We start from the raw sequence: 14,293 nt of genomic DNA on the forward strand, positions 1-14,293 counted from the left end.
TACGGATAAGTAAAATTCTAAAATGACCACCATGCCATTACTGTCCATGTCACCACAAACATCCAGGCTACACTCAAAAAGTCTATCACGATACTTTGGATAATCCCTCTCTGTTTAAATTTTACATCTGCAGAAACTCCGTCTCCCAAAAACGCCATGAGATCACTGAAAGCAGACCAGGACATGGATGGTGCATGTATTGTCATACGGCGCCTCCTACCACGGAAAGCAAAGGTCCACGTCCATGACCAAGGGCGGCGTTTCTGAGGGCCATTTGGTGCAAGGTAAGGAGACATAATTCGTGAACCGTTTTCGCTATCACCTAGATGATCTAGATGCTCTGGAGACCAAGTCTCTTCCTCGAGCATATGCGGTCTAATATTCGCATACTGTGGTGGATATAACGAATCGTCTTCTGCTTCTTCGTGATGATATGGAATGGGGGATAATAACGGGGCCGCTGTACGGGGGGTCCCAGGTCGGGATGCGGACCTAAATGTTGGACCGGAAAACGCGTTGGGCGTTCTGATTGTCCCGGGCAATGAGCCTCGGGGACTGGTGGGACTGGGAGGGGCATACGAAGTCCAAGGGGCTGTAACAAGTGAGGGATATGGACTAGGTATTCCTGTAAGTGGAATATGATGTGACAAGGGCGTAAGGAGGGCATGTGGTGATAGTCGTCGTCTTCTCCGTATGTTGAACAAAGTCAGAACTATCATCGTAAAGTATGCGAACCCTGCATACAATCTCCAATGAATGAATCTCTGATCCGGTAAAATGCAAAGGTCGTGTGCGATACTCTGGTGGAATCTTGCGGTAGGATCTGGGTCGGCGAGGGATAAGAGTTGAAATCCAGGTCTAAGTATGTGTTTTGAAGGAGAAAATGACTTCACAGTGATTTCGGGAACCACAGCGACATCTTCTGGGACACGGCCAGAAACTAATTTGTGAATGTGTTCGCAGTAATCACGATTATCACCGCTATAGACACGGTCAGATTAAATGGATGAGTTTTTTAAAATCACGACCTGCCTGAATATTATAGAAGGCTGTAAGCTTTCGATTAGGAAATCGGAGGTATGCTTTTGGAGGGTATTCTGATATCCGTGTCCAACGCCCTTGCGAATACTTCCCTTTTCCCTGAGAGGGCCGCATGAGTCAGTGTCTTTCCTCCAAAGAGGAATATGACTAAGAAGGATGAGTGGGGTGTCGTCTACCTCAAACCGGATTAGCACTACGACACAACCCAGATGCTGCACATATACCTGTGTAGACCGTTTTGACAAACTCCACGGGGCCACCAGGTAAAGGTGACCACTTATCGTATGGTATTCTTTGGGCAGCTCGAGTGTAGTCTTCGTCTACTAGACCTGGAGCGTCTAGCAGCACGAAAGTGTGATTATGAATGATCACTTGCTGATTGAACGGGCCAAACGTTTGGAAAAACGCTTTTCGAATATGCCTCGAGATGGGCCGTGTAACTCCCATACTTTGAAGAGTTGAGAGGACTAACTCTGTCGTAGAAAATTGGAATTCTGCTCACCCCACATCGTTATTGCCTGGCATATAATAGGCATTCACGTTAGCTTCGAGGGGGAAGGTCTGACGGAAAGCCTCAAAATATTGCTTGTATCTAGAAAGACGATGAGATACTGAAGAAGAGGACCCTGATCAATATGCTCACTCTTTGTCGGAGCTCATATCCTTTCCGGAAGCTAGCATATCCCCAAGGAAGAACACAGTGTTGGGCTTCATTCGCATCGATACACGCCAACTCCTCTTCAGATACAACTCGTAGGTCAGACGATGAAGAAAATCCGACCATGACGCCTTCTCCCTATATGCGTACGGATGTTCAAGTTGAGTGTCGGTCAGAAGCAAGATGTGTGTGGGTTTCCCGGTAGACTGAATGCTATTCAGTTTATTATTGAACCACCTGGGAAGTGAATGAATTTCACACCTGAACCGCCGTTGCTGGCCATTTACACGAAGATAGACTCCAGAAATAAACCCCAAACTCCCCCCAAACGAGAAGGATAATCCCAAGCAGACGCCAGACGTTTACTATCAAAGTCCTAGAAAGAAACCGACTAGAAGTTCGAGCATGGCGTCGCGCACTCAATCCCATTGCAGGGGTGCGCAAAAATGACAAGATGTGAACTCTTGCAGAAGACTTGTGTCAAGCTGTGGCCAGGGGCTGAAGGACAAGATCCAGAATTAAATAAGCGATAAAGCGCTGGCGGCAACCGGTCGCATTTTTTCCGCAAAACAACGATGTACATGAATTTTTCATAAGTTACAGCAGATACGGCGAGAAGTGATTCAGTTTGAAAGATTACTCATAAAAAGAATACATAAAAGAGAGGCAAATACTTATTCCCAGTCACTATCTCCATCCGAAGACTCTTCTGCAGCCTCATTGCCCTTCCTGCCCTCCCCGCTTGCACTCACATTGCCTGAAACAACATCATAGCTTTCTTCACTACTTACGCGGGGACTCGTGTTTGCAGGAGTATTGACTTGGGAAGATGGGTCTGGAGATTTCTTCGCTACAGGATCTGGATCTAGAGGTTGAACCTTGGGAGCCTCAGTATTCTTTGCAGCCGTTGCAATAGATGCGGAGCTATCGTCGGCCTCATCATCTTCCCAGCTGAAATCTTCCTCGTTCTCCATCGTACCTAAGCTGTGTAAGACTAGAAGTACGACCACGAAGGCGTGAGTGAGATACCTTGCAAAAGTGTCTTCCGTTTGTTTTCTTCGACTTGAATTTGATGTACCCTGAAGAAGTAGCGCTTCCAGAACACATCTTGAGACAACTCAGAAGGCACTTGGCGAAAGTTAGAATGATAGTTGCATACTGCCTTCATTACAGGACACACCTAAAATGTCGAAAGTGGCCTGCAGTGTCTTTCCATCCTCGGACTGCAAAGTTTCATCGATCTTCGCTCTCCAATGAGTACCATCTATCCCACCATCCGCAGAATCTATGTCTGAAGCTATCCACTGCAGGTAGACACCTCCATCGACCTCGGGATCATGTTTCAAGATATTAGGGTCGCTCCTGAGTCGTTTGAGTAACGCCTCCGCGCGAGTGGCAACTGCATTTTGTGAGTTAGCTTTGCCTTTGCCTTTGCCACTAGTGGGTATGTCCCCTGACTCCGAAGGCAACATCCACATATCGGACCCATCCCAGATAAGACCAGTGTTATTAGACGTATTCTCATCCGGAGGTAGCACCTTCACAGCATCTCTCAGCACTTCCCCAGCTTCCTTCATCGCATCCCGCAATAGTATTTCGCTCTTGTGAACATACTCTTCGGCTTGAGTTAAGGTTACACCCTGTAATCGTTGAAATTCCGACGTCAATGTTGTCCGAAACTGAGCAAAATCGGTGTTTTCGGAAAGGTGCTTCAATGACTCCGGTAGATTAGCCTGAACAGTGGAGACGACGTTGGGAGGAAGAGAGGTCTGTAGGCGCGAAAACAGGTTTTGTACCGAAGTAGTGCTCGACGAGGCACTTGCATTTTCTGAGGAAACGGCAGCATCTGGCTTGAGAGTTTCGCTAGATGATCTTGGGTGTAGCTCTTCAGACTGAGGACCGGATAATGAACTGCTGGGCTGAGCTTCATTTGAAGCATCACCCGTGAATTTGTGCAATTCTTTCTGAGCTTGGGACACAACTTCAGTCAGATCTTTTCGCGCAACTTCAAGAGCATTTTGACTCTGATGTTTCTGGTTATTCAATTTCAGGCTGCGGATACGGACAAGAGTGAGCGCACCTGCTTCTTGAACCCACCCCAAAAACGGCCCAGCTGGCCAATTACCTGCGATACCTCATCATTCAAGCTTTGTTCGTTGTTTTGAGTGGGCGGTGTATTAGAGCCTCCAGCAACATCGTAAGGGTCAAGGTAATTCATGAGAGACGATGGTTAAGATGCGAATACAAGTATGGTTTATGGCCATGACGTAAGATTAGATAAATAGGGATATCACAGCTCTATGTATACTACATGTTCGAGAAGAAAAAAACATCCAAAAGTCAATTAAGCAGCAACCTCAATCTTGGGGGCCGACTCCAACGTTTGCATCTTTGACACACCCTGAGTCTCGTCGGTTTTAAGCGGAACCGTACCATACTTGTGAGCCGAACATTCAGCAAGGAAATCACTAAACATCTGTAATAATGATTTAGGTTAAGACAGCAATTCAAGCGGGGGGAACTAAGCTAACCTCTATCGTATCAAGAGGACCACCAGCACTCTCAGGATGAAATTGCACACCCCAAACGTTTCTACCTGAATCCGCGGTTGACTTTATCCCTTCAATAGACGAGTCGTTACAATTGATGAAAAATGGTTCCCAGCCGCGTGGAAAGGGATCTTGAAGTTTGAGAGCGTATTGGTGGTTTTGGCTACAAAAAGGTCAGCACAGGCTAACATTGGCACAGTAGACTCACCTAGTAACATAGACACGACCTGCTTTGATGGATCCTGATGAAGCGAGTGCGAGAACAGGTTGGTTGTGTCCCCTGTTCCCGAACGTCATTCGGTACGCATCTAGACCAGCAGCCATACCGATAATCTGATGACCCATGCAGATACCAAACACCGGTTTAGACCACTCTTCCAATGTAGGGCGAAGTTTGAGAGCTGCTTCCATGCAATGCGTCGGATCACCGGGACCATTGCTCAAGAATAGTCCGTCATATTGATCACGAACAGCATTGAAGTCATAATTCCAAGGCAGGACCGTGACAGCAGCACCTCGACGAATGAGTGAACGCAATATGTTAGCCTTGGCACCAAAATCGAGAAGGGCAATTTTTAAAGAACCACTAGGATTGATTTCGTATGGTTCCTTGGTAGAGATCTGATCGACTAGGTTCTCGAGCGAAGGGTCCCAAAACTCGTCCGCCTTGGGCGCTGGCAAAGATGTATCCGATCCCACAGTGATACGACCAAGGGTTGTGCCCTGGTCGCGCAGTAGTCTCGTGATGGCTCGAGTATCGACTCCAGTGATGCCAGGAATATCGTGCCGTTGGCACCAAGAAGCCAAGGACTCGGCCGCGGTATAATGAGAGAATCTTTCTGCTACGTCACTGACCACTACAGCGGCGCATTGAATTCCCTGAGATTCAAGAACAACCCCGACATCATGAGCATCGAAAGGCGCCGTATTTGAGGGGACACCGTAGTTTCCTATCAGAGGTGTAGTGAAGACCAGAATCTGGCCACGATACGAGGGGTCCGTCATAGACTCGGTATCTATATGCAATGAGCGCAAGCTGAGGACATTGGTGTTTGACACTTACACGAAGTGATTGAAGTCGAAAAGACGGTTTCCCCATAAATACTTTTAGGCGCTCCGAATGAACGACCCAGAAATGACTGTCCACTCTTCAGATGCAGGGTAGCAGGGGGTAAAATAGAAGACCCAGAGGTAGTAGCCAATCCTCGAGCAAGTCGAGGGAAATAGATAAGTTTTCGATACATCCCGGAAAAAGATTTCTCAATGAGTTAACAGTGAAAAAACGAGGTCGCTCAGATAACTATATGAGACAAAATCAGATTAGCTGAAGCCACTGACAGCTGGAGAAAGGAAGACGTACTCGTCGCAAGTGTTTTGAGTGAAGAGCATGTACAAGCTTCAAGCAAACTCAGTGTGCAGTCGAACGGCAGTCAAAGACAGAAAAAAAAATTAGCGCTTCAAAAAATGATGACATGCAACAGGTTTCTCACGAATTTGATGTCAGGACTCGGAAGACATTTACTCTGCTTCAAAGTTCATGCGCACTGCTGACCTGTACTATTACTTAGTGAGCAAGTCGAGATATTTGGCCACGTAAGTATGGCTAATGTCGATTTAAGTGCTGCTAGCGCTCATGCAGAAATCCCCGATTGCATCAGGTATCATTGTCTGCGAACTCTCAAGAGTCCATATACAAAGCTCCCCTCCTCTCTCGAAGTTGACAACATTGAACCCTCACTCACCCGCACACTTTTGTTCTCTACTCCCTTCTGTTTGATGAACTGGATTCTTAGGAACCAAGAATATAGGCGCCTAGACCTTATTCATAGTGGAGGAGAGTGGAAGTATCGAAAAAAATAGTGCTCACTGCATTTTATTTATTGATAGCGCCAAGTAAAGTACCAGTATTTTATGAGGTCAGATCCCCAAGGCAATAGTCACAACCAAGATAGCTATGTGCACAGTATGATTACTTTGTTAGCAATGATTTGTCAATAGACGGAGTTGAGCAGATTCGGTGCGGTGTAATGTTATCGTTTGTTTCCAGCTCTTCTCGCTCTAGGGATATGAGATTTCTCTGTCCCCGACTCTGATCCAGAGTCTGATGCATCATCATCGTAAGCTTGACTCAAAGGTCCATACATATCCTCTTTGAAATTTATGGGAGTAGAAGTGGGGACGGAACTCGGCTGAAAGCCGGCGAAGAACTTGTTCTGGCCAGCGATTTCAGATAAACCACGGTATGCTGTAGAACTCCGCCTAGTTACTCGAGGTGTGATAGTCTCCTGTACTTCCTCTTCCTCTTCGGAATCTTCATCTAAACGATCAACACCAATAAGCGGCTCATCCGCGCCATTATCCGTGTCGAGATTGATATCCTGAAACTGGGAGTAAGGAAAATCTACCTGGCTTTCACTAGCGGTAAAAAGTGGATTTTCCGGTCCTGTAGCTGGTTCATGCCCCGGGCTCGAATGCAATTCATCGTCACCATGAGATGATTCTGCATCCACAGTCGATGACGGTTCAGCATGCAACGTCGTCCACATATTGGCCAACGGCTGAGACTGTTTTTTCTGGACGGACGCAGGCGTCTGATAATTCAGAGACTCGGCGGTGTGGATGACTCGTGCGGGCTGAATGGCTGAACGTAGGCGTCTGGGAGATGGCAGAGTGGGAGAGGGAGGCGGAGCGGGACTACGAGGTGTTTGTATTTGCGCAGTGGACTTGGCCCTTGTCAACCTGACAACACTTTGTCTGACGTCAGCTTCATGTTTCGAAATCGGTTGCGATTGGCTCTTCCTAGTAGACCGACGAACCAAGACAATTTCAGGTTTTGAATACGTTGTAGTGGTTCTAGTACGGTGTGTTGGCATTGAGTTCTTCGTAGCGAGCGCGTTTTCGATGGGACTATGGGATCGCGGAGAGGGTACGATTGGCTCGATGGGATCATGTTCGTCTGAAGAACCGTGTGATGAGGATGGAATGCAGGGAACGACAGGTGCTTGTTTATTCGTTGGCGTCACAGAATGAGGCATTTCTGAGAAAGTCTCCGTGAACGTTTTATGCGCTGGAGTCTGAACAGGATCGACCTGACCAGATGCAAGGGTGTCATCAAACCCATCTGGAGCAGAAAGTAATTCCGGTTCTATGGTATCGTCTGGCCCAATTGAATCTTTTTTCGAGTCCTCTAATGTAGGAGGTTGGTCAACACCAGACAGGCCATTGGACACCGATGCCACGTCGTCAGAGGCAGACTCGTAGTAGGCATTATCTGAGTCCGAGCTCGGCCATGCAGACACCTTTTTCTGCAAAGAACGACGAACAGATTTCGGAGTCACGATCGAGTCCTCTTCTAAGACGACTGCTTTTCGCTTACGGTTAGGTGTAGTAGCAAAAGGCAATATACTGTCAAGAGTCAATCGCCGCTTATTGGGACCTCGAAGAAGCTCTTCCAAGTAAAGCTCAGAGTCTATGTTATCAAGAGAGTTGGATGTAGAGGGAGGCTGAGGAATCGATATCGGTTTGGATATCACTCCTGAACGATCATCATCATCATCATCACTTGATTCAGGTTCAGAGGCAAGAGATGATTTGGTTGGGATGACAGATTTCTTCAAATTCGAAGAGGGAGCATCATCTTCGCGCGGTGTCGAGGAATTGGTCTTGAAGAAGGTCGAATATGAGGAAAGAAAAAGTTGAGGAACAGATGTACGAACGTGAAGGGATGATGAATCATACCCGACTCTCCTTGCTTTTCGCAATGGCAAGAATGTTTGCAGAAGTGGCGGGTTTTTGAGAAAGGCGGGTTGTTGGTTTAAGGGGCTGAGGTTTCGTTTGAGACAATAGATGAGGTTTATTGGTTGTCAATGAAGCCACAAGTCGGTTCATTTCGCTCTTAACAGCCTCGAGTTCATCAGGAGTAAAGACCCGATCTGACCGTTTGCTTTCAGAATCTGAAGTGATCGCCTGAAAACCCAGACTCACCCTCTGGTTTCTTTTTCTTTTTGGGTTTGATTGTTACTGATACGGATAATTAGCGAATACACAAAGACTTTGTAAGTTTCTATACCATCGGGTCGCTCATGCTCTGTTGTTTCAGACATTGGTTCAGCAGTTTTGGCCCTGCCTAACCGAAATTCAACGTTCATCCTATAGGAACAGTGTAGGCACCATACCATTTATTAGTGATTCCGATACTTTTGCCTTGGCGACTGGAGCTATCAAAGCAAAACGTTACCTCAGGTCACCTCCTGTTATCGAATGGACTTGGAGTGTAACGACTGACCTACTGAGGAACTTCTATGCTTCACCCGCCTACCTGTTCACGATTCAAGAGAATGGGCATGAGGACACAATGCGGTGACTTACGAGGTGGTGCGCCGTGATCTGAAGCATCTTGAAGTTCAGCCGAGGCAACTAGGTGATAAAAGTATCATTTCAGAATAACATGAAAAGAAAATGAGTGCTTAAACTCACGATGCCCGTCAGTGATCGTTTGGGCTAATTGTTGGGAAAAGGCATTGACAGAAGTCTCGGCTTTCTGTTTTTTCGACTTCCTGGAAGATTTGGCAATGGCTGCTGGAGCTGAGTTGGCAGTTTCATCTGAAGCCTTGAAGGTAGAAGAAGTAGAGCCGTGCTCAGTCTCCGGCTCCTTCCTTGACTTCTTTTTCAGCTTTGGCTTGTTCACAGCTTCCGTATCGTCATGATTTCTAGTAATTGAAGTAGCCCTGGGTCTTGAGCTAGTTTCCACTTCCGAAGACTTAGATATAGTCCTCTCTGCCTTTTTCTTGATCTTTTTAGGAGGAATAGCTGGCTCTGGTAGGTTTTCTGCAGAATCGGAAATGTCGCGAGTAGGCGAAACCACGATATCAGGCTGAGAGTCATATGGTGCTGCGGAGTCAGAGGGATTTGCAAGTGTAGCGCGTCGCCGCTTTTTTGGAGGGAGGTTCTGAGTATCAGGATCGAGGAATGTGACCTTGCGTGATGCCCTAATTTCATCGTTCACGGAGACTTCAGGCGAGGAAGAAGCTATATTGTTACTAGGAGCAGGCGGAGATACAGCGTTGTGATTTTGCGATGAAGAGGAACTGGCGTGAGACGGAGACTTTTCGAAGTTAGGAGAATAATTCTCGCGTAATTAAAGACGAACACACCATGTCTTCTGTTGTCACTTGTACTTCTATTGTCATCCTTGAGTGCGCCATCGCATAGAACGCGTCAAAATCGTCCTCTAAGTGGGATCATTGATGGCTGCTACATTGGATGGTAAATTAGAACGCACCATCTTCGAGATCTACTGTATGTTCTCCCCGAATCTGTGCAAGACGAATACTCGAAGAGTCAGGTAGTCCGAGTTTTCTTCTAACTACATCCTTAGTTTCGTCGAGGGACTCTTCTGTTTATCAGTGGTTAAACTTCAAGGGAAGATTCATTGAAATTGGTTCATGCCTTTGAAAAGCCTGTCAAACGTCCTGCTCGCTGCATGATACGTGATTCTTGGTGCGTTTGTCTCTCGTTTGCGTTTGCCAGGCGTTTGAGGGGCGTCCATCGCGATAGGTGTCGTGAGTATCCAACAACAACGGCCGTGACCTGAGGCACGGACACTTCCGGGCAGGATCACGAACTATCACGGCATGACCAGACCGTGACACTCTACAGAGTTTCTATCAACCTCCACAATGGCTGGCCACGGTTCATCCTTTCTCTTTTGCTTTTCCGTTGGAATAGCTACTCATATCAATAACTAGCATCTGGAGGATTTAATCCCCATTTACCGGGCTTCCGATACAATTTTCTTGCCAAAGGACTGGGTGCAACAATGTGGTTCTTCATCTTCTACCGTTTCCGGTGCGTCTTACGTGCCTCTTCAAATTCTCAATCTGACTTTCCGTGATCGCATGCAGGCAAGATGGTGGTAAACTCTTGGTACGTGGTTGTCGTTTCTATCGCAGCACAGTACTCATCTTTTCATTCTGGTTAGGGACACCACCCGTTTGAAGGTCACGGTGAAGGACACGAGGAACATCATTAATAGACATAATACAACCGTGCAACCGAAATTACCCTTTGTAGATCTAGTTTAACTGTTATTGGACCTCCTGGACGTCGTTCAGAGTTGTCATAAGTAAGAGTTCGAACTTGAAAGGCTTCTGGTGCCTGTACCTTAGTTGATCTTGTGCCACCACTACTACCGTGCCATTGAAGTGTATGTTCAGCCCGGAAACTGTCGGATATAGTGCAGCACAGTGCCGTATATGTTGTGGAGTGTAGTCGGTACCAGCTCGCTACTCAGAGTCAGACATGTACTTTACCCTTGTCTCTTTTTCATGTCATGCACTCCGTTTCTCATAAGTTTTCGCAAAGGAGAACATTGATCAACGGCCTTCGCCTCTTCTGGATTTCTTTGATTTTCTGGTATGACTACGGAATCTTTCGATATCGGAGTGGAAAATGTGGCTGGCCACTGATAGATGTCAGTTTTTCCCTCACCGAGTTACTGTCACTTGGACAATCCTCACAAAACACTCTAGTCCGACCAGACACCAGAACATGTACTTCTCGTTGCTGACCCTCAAATTATCGACCACCGCTCATACCCAGGTCGACCTGCGTTGTTGACATACATATCTCAACTCATTGTGTGTATTAGCCTTCATTGAAGAATGTCTATATCCATCTTATGGTCATCTTAGGTTGACCTCAACCTGAGAAAGAACTGGCGCGCAGCATTACGGTCTGCTCCTGATGTGGTCTTTTTCTTGGGTGATTATATGGATTCCGGGTATGTGATTCCCTCTAGAGGAAACATCTAGTTAACTGGAAGTCTAGGCGAGCTGTGATGTCAGACTCAGAGTGAGTAATTTTTAAAAACTTGCCGAGCACTACTGACATTGTGTAATAAGGTATGAACGCTACACTCAACGGTTCATGAACATCTTCACCATGGACAGTAGGATCCCGAGATACTTCATCCCTGGTAACCACGACATAGGGTGCGGATCGTTCCACTTTTGACGTGTCTATGCTGTTCATGGATTTCGTGTAGCTTAGGACCTTCTACTTTGTTCTCGCCACATGCCCGGACGCGTTATACATCTCATTTCGGGCCTTTGAATAGTCAAATATCTATCGCAAATCATACATTCGTATTGATAGACGCTCCAGGGTTGGTAGAAGAAGACTATAAGCGACATGGCCTTGGGAAGAGTTACGATAAGTGGAAAGCGCTGGCCGGAGGAACGATAGATTTTGTCAAATCATTTGCGGCAAAAGGTCATACACGTTTCTCAGTCTGCAATGTCTTCCCAACAACTTCTGAACTTTTTGCAGACAATACCGAACCAACTATCTTGTTTTCGCATATCCCGCTCTCGAGACCTGAGGGATCAAATTGCGGACCTGTTCGAGAACGAGGAACGATCCGCCGAGGCGTAGGCCTGGGATACCAAAATACTCTTGGAAAAGATTCGACCAAATTTCTGTTAGAACACTTGAAACCGGCCTTGATTTTCAGGTAATGACAATCTTCAGATTCTGTCCAACGTCGTTGTCTGAGTGTAATCTTCAGTGGTGATGATCATGACTATTGCGAGTATACTCATACTCTTGGTTCATATACTGGTACTAATGTACGCGAAGTGACTGTGAAATCTTTGGTATGGGTTTAATTTCATACGGATTGTGGTTCTGCTGAATCCTTCTCACAGAGCATGGCCATGGGTGTGAAGAAGCCTGGATATCAAATGCTCTCAATCGTACCTCCAGGAGGCCTCACTAGCACAATATCCGACGCACCGTGCTTAATGCCAGATCAACTGGGGATCTACCTTGACGTCTACATTCCGCTGGCACTAGCTTCCCTCGCCCTCATCCTCATCGCATGTATCGTTCGTGGTCAGCATTACCGCCGATGCCGATGGAGCTTCCAATTTCTTTCGCATACCAAGCAGAGATCAAAGGATGGTACCGGATCCTTGCAATCTAAACATGTCAGAAGGCCTACTCGTTCGAGGATCGTTATAGACGAGTATGGGTTTACCCTTGATGACAATGACATGGACCAAAGACTGCCCCCACCAGCCTCAGCTACTGTGACTGCAAAGAAGAATGCACTGCCCACTATCCTCTCGCAAAGTCGAAGATTATTTTGTAGGCTGGTGTCATTACAAACTCTAACAAAGTTAGTGTTTGCAAGCAATAGGCGAGGTGGCTTCTTCAGGGAATTTCTATGTGATGTCCGAGACGTGGCCATTTTCCCGTTGGGGATCATATTTCTCATCTCATTATGGACTTTTCTGGACTTTTGATTGCTGTCGTGGACGAATGAGTGTACGATTGTAGGATGAGGTTATCGTGATATGGAATATTCAAATTTTGGGACGATTCAATGCCTGACGGCGGGAAGCTATCGAAAATGCTCATTCAGAGTGATTACACATTTGGAGCCCACCTTTACTGACTAGGAAACCAAATCCCAAGCTTCCTTTCAGATCATCTGATGTGAGTGACTGCTTACATCGAATTCTCCATGAGATGTCTATGGTTCTCCCACCCAACTACTTCCCTACCCCCTCCCCTCCTCGATACTCCTATCTCCTACCCGAAGGCGAAGAGACAGTCGAGTTTACTCCGAGAGGGAATGCACCGACAAATGTTTTGGTGAACATCACAAAGACGTGCAGTTTCCTGACAATCATTCTCAAAGACCAAAATCCGGCCGAGGAATGTCCCACTTATGGCCGGGGCTCTACAATTCATGGTGAGATCGGACTTAGAAGCAGCGCATCTGTGCTGAGTGTCTCCATAAAGGTAATCAATGGTCTGACAAGTTGAGCTGTTCTGATATGTCTGTTCTAGCTGAAAGGCCGTCTTCGCGTATCTATATCGGACTCGGGCTCAGCCACAATTCCTGTGGTTTCGGAGAGTGCGGTGTTGTGGTCTCGGGACTCGGCGCATAAGGACCTATGTCCGAGCGTCCTCCCATTCTCAATTGCATTCCCCACGACATTCAAACACGGGGATCGCGTTCGATCTATACCGCCCTCGTTCTCTGAAGCATATTACCAACTCCCCGCAATTTCTGCACAATGCTCGTATATCCTAAAAGTCACCATCCACAACAGTTCGAAGATGGCATTTTGGAAGCCTTCGAGGTCGTGAGTTGTCGATGGACGCTTCGCATTCAAGATCACTGAGTCGCACAAGGTAGTTATTCCTTATGGTTAAATTATCGACCGAGAACAAGACCGCAACGGCCGGTGTTCCACCTGGATAGATTTTTAGCGACTCTAAAACAGATACCAGAGGATTGGTTGGAACTAGAATCTACCATGCGCATTCGCAGGACAGACAGTCCCGACTTGAAACCTATCTCATGTAGGGTGCGTTGAGGGTATTTCTCGACAGTCCTAATCAGATGTATTCGTACAGTTCTTTTTCCCTTCTGTCGGAGCCTTCGGGCTCTCTGATACCATACCATTTCACATTCAGATCTCTTCAAGCTTGGCGTCATTACGGCTTCTGTTATCACCAGAAATCCCGAATTCGGGAACAGAGCGACCCAGCGTTCGAGTATTCATATCCCGACAAACGATGGTAGAAGTCAATACGCGAAAATGTTGGAGAACGGCAACGTTGGTGGAGGGAAGAGTAAGAGCAATTGCACCTCCAATATATACCACTGCCGTTGAAGGGGCCGATACGTATGTTGACTGGGAAGGTGAAGTGCGAGTTGAAAAGGATATGGTGCAATACGGAGGGTTCAATATTGGAACAGTGATCGTCAAAGTAAGCACCGGATCATGTCGTTGTTTGTGATAGAGGAACACTGGAGCATTCATATCCTTCAGGACTATATCGTTTTCGCAATCACGCCCCCCAATCCGCGAAGTTGTCCGCTATTAGCCCACCAGCACTCAGTGCCTATCAAGTTAGTGACAGACGTATGGACGGACGGTTCGACGTCCCATCCATTGGATACTTGAAGTTATACATATAGTTAACGCGGTGTGCTTTTAGATGTAAGTAACCTATAGATCTTACTTAT

The 14,293-nt window shown here is 46.7% G+C and overlaps 7 protein-coding genes across 7 annotated transcripts; 3 read left to right on the forward strand and 4 right to left on the reverse strand.

Moving 5' to 3' along the window:
• Window positions 1-17: 17 nt before the first annotated feature.
• On the reverse strand, window positions 18-2,128 carry C8R40DRAFT_1161060 (uncharacterized protein; the record flags this gene model as incomplete). The annotated part of the gene is made up of 6 exons (XM_046230083.1): window positions 18-981; window positions 1,033-1,213; window positions 1,302-1,489; window positions 1,544-1,633; window positions 1,685-1,905; window positions 1,961-2,128. 6 exons carry the CDS (start codon window positions 2,126-2,128, stop codon window positions 18-20), a joined length of 1,812 nt encoding a protein of 603 aa, XP_046085757.1.
• Window positions 2,129-2,241: 113 nt separating this feature from the next.
• On the reverse strand, window positions 2,242-3,952 carry C8R40DRAFT_1107453 (uncharacterized protein). Its single transcript, XM_046228207.1, has 4 exons — window positions 3,780-3,952; window positions 2,880-3,723; window positions 2,729-2,827; window positions 2,242-2,678 (listed from the first exon to the last, which is right to left on the reverse strand). The coding sequence occupies exons 1-4, from the start codon at window positions 3,915-3,917 to the stop codon at window positions 2,374-2,376; spliced, it is 1,386 nt and encodes a 461-aa protein (XP_046085758.1). The 5' UTR covers window positions 3,918-3,952; the 3' UTR covers window positions 2,242-2,373.
• Window positions 3,953-4,040: 88 nt separating this feature from the next.
• On the reverse strand, window positions 4,041-5,685 carry C8R40DRAFT_296889 (carbamoyl-phosphate synthase). The gene is made up of 5 exons (XM_046234634.1): window positions 5,609-5,685; window positions 5,312-5,548; window positions 4,457-5,264; window positions 4,231-4,411; window positions 4,041-4,167 (listed from the first exon to the last, which is right to left on the reverse strand). Exons 2-5 carry the CDS (start codon window positions 5,490-5,492, stop codon window positions 4,165-4,167), a joined length of 1,173 nt encoding a protein of 390 aa, XP_046085759.1. The 5' UTR covers window positions 5,493-5,548; window positions 5,609-5,685; the 3' UTR covers window positions 4,041-4,164.
• A 467-nt stretch (window positions 5,686-6,152) lies between these two features.
• Window positions 6,153-9,452, reverse strand: C8R40DRAFT_1193931 (uncharacterized protein; the record flags this gene model as incomplete). Its single annotated transcript, XM_046233068.1, has 9 exons — window positions 6,153-7,910; window positions 7,987-8,180; window positions 8,233-8,268; window positions 8,318-8,397; window positions 8,446-8,465; window positions 8,538-8,566; window positions 8,617-8,664; window positions 8,725-9,352; window positions 9,402-9,452. 9 exons carry the CDS (start codon window positions 9,450-9,452, stop codon window positions 6,279-6,281), a joined length of 2,718 nt encoding a protein of 905 aa, XP_046085760.1. The 3' UTR covers window positions 6,153-6,278.
• A 378-nt stretch (window positions 9,453-9,830) lies between these two features.
• On the forward strand, window positions 9,831-10,173 carry C8R40DRAFT_1107472 (uncharacterized protein). The gene is made up of 2 exons (XM_046228208.1): window positions 9,831-9,939; window positions 9,996-10,173. The coding sequence occupies exons 1-2, from the start codon at window positions 9,927-9,929 to the stop codon at window positions 10,139-10,141; spliced, it is 159 nt and encodes a 52-aa protein (XP_046085761.1). The 5' UTR covers window positions 9,831-9,926; the 3' UTR covers window positions 10,142-10,173.
• A 52-nt stretch (window positions 10,174-10,225) lies between these two features.
• C8R40DRAFT_296409 (Metallo-dependent phosphatase-like protein) lies at window positions 10,226-12,667 on the forward strand. Its single transcript, XM_046234633.1, has 10 exons — window positions 10,226-10,720; window positions 10,779-10,886; window positions 10,941-11,029; window positions 11,077-11,100; window positions 11,151-11,240; window positions 11,294-11,520; window positions 11,578-11,761; window positions 11,816-11,835; window positions 11,887-11,903; window positions 11,955-12,667. Exons 1-10 carry the CDS (start codon window positions 10,580-10,582, stop codon window positions 12,552-12,554), a joined length of 1,500 nt encoding a protein of 499 aa, XP_046085762.1. The 5' UTR covers window positions 10,226-10,579; the 3' UTR covers window positions 12,555-12,667.
• Window positions 12,668-12,780: 113 nt separating this feature from the next.
• Window positions 12,781-14,231, forward strand: C8R40DRAFT_1171278 (uncharacterized protein; the record flags this gene model as incomplete). The annotated part of the gene is made up of 5 exons (XM_046231674.1): window positions 12,781-13,056; window positions 13,105-13,403; window positions 13,457-13,628; window positions 13,678-14,034; window positions 14,097-14,231. 5 exons carry the CDS (start codon window positions 12,781-12,783, stop codon window positions 14,229-14,231), a joined length of 1,239 nt encoding a protein of 412 aa, XP_046085763.1.
• Between the last annotated feature and the right edge of the window lie 62 nt (window positions 14,232-14,293).

The sequence above is a fragment of the Lentinula edodes genome (genome assembly GCF_021015755.1).
Source record: "Lentinula edodes strain Le(Bin) 0899 ss11 chromosome Unknown C8R40scaffold_20, whole genome shotgun sequence".
Classification (NCBI taxonomy): Eukaryota; Fungi; Basidiomycota; class Agaricomycetes; order Agaricales; family Omphalotaceae; genus Lentinula; species Lentinula edodes.

Bases quoted from the DNA above. Each gene is read 5' to 3' on its own strand.
- C8R40DRAFT_1107453 (XM_046228207.1), bottom strand. From the start codon at position 3,917: ATGAATTACCTTGACCCTTACGATGTTGCTGGAGGCTCTAATACACCG. The intron at 3,724-3,779 runs GTGCGCTCACTC...CAGAAACATCAG, and splicing joins GGGGTGGGTTCAAGAAGCAG to AGTCAAAATGCTCTTGAAGT. The intron at 2,828-2,879 runs GTGTGTCCTGTA...ACTTTCGCCAAG, and splicing joins GGCCACTTTCGACATTTTAG to TGCCTTCTGAGTTGTCTCAA.
- C8R40DRAFT_296889 (XM_046234634.1), bottom strand. From the start codon at position 5,492: ATGTATCGAAAACTTATCTATTTCCCTCGACTTGCTCGAGGATTGGCT. The intron at 5,265-5,311 runs GTAAGTGTCAAA...CATTGCATATAG, and splicing joins TTCGACTTCAATCACTTCGT to ATACCGAGTCTATGACGGAC. The intron at 4,412-4,456 runs GTGAGTCTACTG...ACCTTTTTGTAG, and splicing joins GGTCGTGTCTATGTTACTAG to CCAAAACCACCAATACGCTC.
- C8R40DRAFT_296409 (XM_046234633.1), top strand. From the start codon at position 10,580: ATGCACTCCGTTTCTCATAAGTTTTCGCAAAGGAGAACATTGATCAAC. The intron at 10,887-10,940 runs GTGTGTATTAGC...TGGTCATCTTAG, and splicing joins CATACATATCTCAACTCATT to GTTGACCTCAACCTGAGAAA. The intron at 11,030-11,076 runs GTATGTGATTCC...CTGGAAGTCTAG, and splicing joins GGTGATTATATGGATTCCGG to GCGAGCTGTGATGTCAGACT.